Source organism: Eimeria tenella, genomic scaffold (assembly GCF_000499545.2).
Source record: "Eimeria tenella Houghton genomic scaffold, Eth_scaff2156, whole genome shotgun sequence".
Taxonomy (NCBI): Eukaryota; Apicomplexa; class Conoidasida; order Eucoccidiorida; family Eimeriidae; genus Eimeria; species Eimeria tenella.
Genome location: NW_013542007.1, coordinates 1 through 207, shown reverse-complemented (window position 1 = coordinate 207; position 207 = coordinate 1). Strand labels below are relative to the sequence as shown.

The 207-nt window shown below is 72.5% G+C and overlaps 1 protein-coding gene across 1 annotated transcript in view; it reads left to right on the top strand.

Moving 5' to 3' along the window:
• ETH_00032400 (uncharacterized protein) overlaps window positions 1–121 on the top strand; it is a gene marked incomplete at both ends in the record, with an annotated part of 656 nt that extends 535 nt beyond the window's left edge. Inside the window, one exon of the mRNA XM_013374588.1 lies at window positions 5–121. Coding sequence (XP_013230042.1) covers window positions 5–121 — 117 coding nt within the window. The remainder of the gene's footprint in view (window positions 1–4) is intronic.
• Window positions 122–207: the final 86 nt, after the last annotated feature.

The window sequence follows — 207 nt, the reverse complement described above, 5'->3', positions numbered from 1 at the left end:
CCAGTTCGCGCCTCAGCAGCAGCAGCAGCAGCAGCAGCAGCAGCAGGCCGCTGGGCAGCAGCAGCAGCTCCCTGTCGCGCCCGCGTCGCACGGGGAGCCCGCCGCCGTCCCCGCGGCGTAGCTCCACCTCAACTGCCGCCCCCTTCCTGCAGCTGCAGCAGCAGCAGCAGCAGCAGCAGCAGCAGCAGCAGGAGCAGCTGGCTGGGT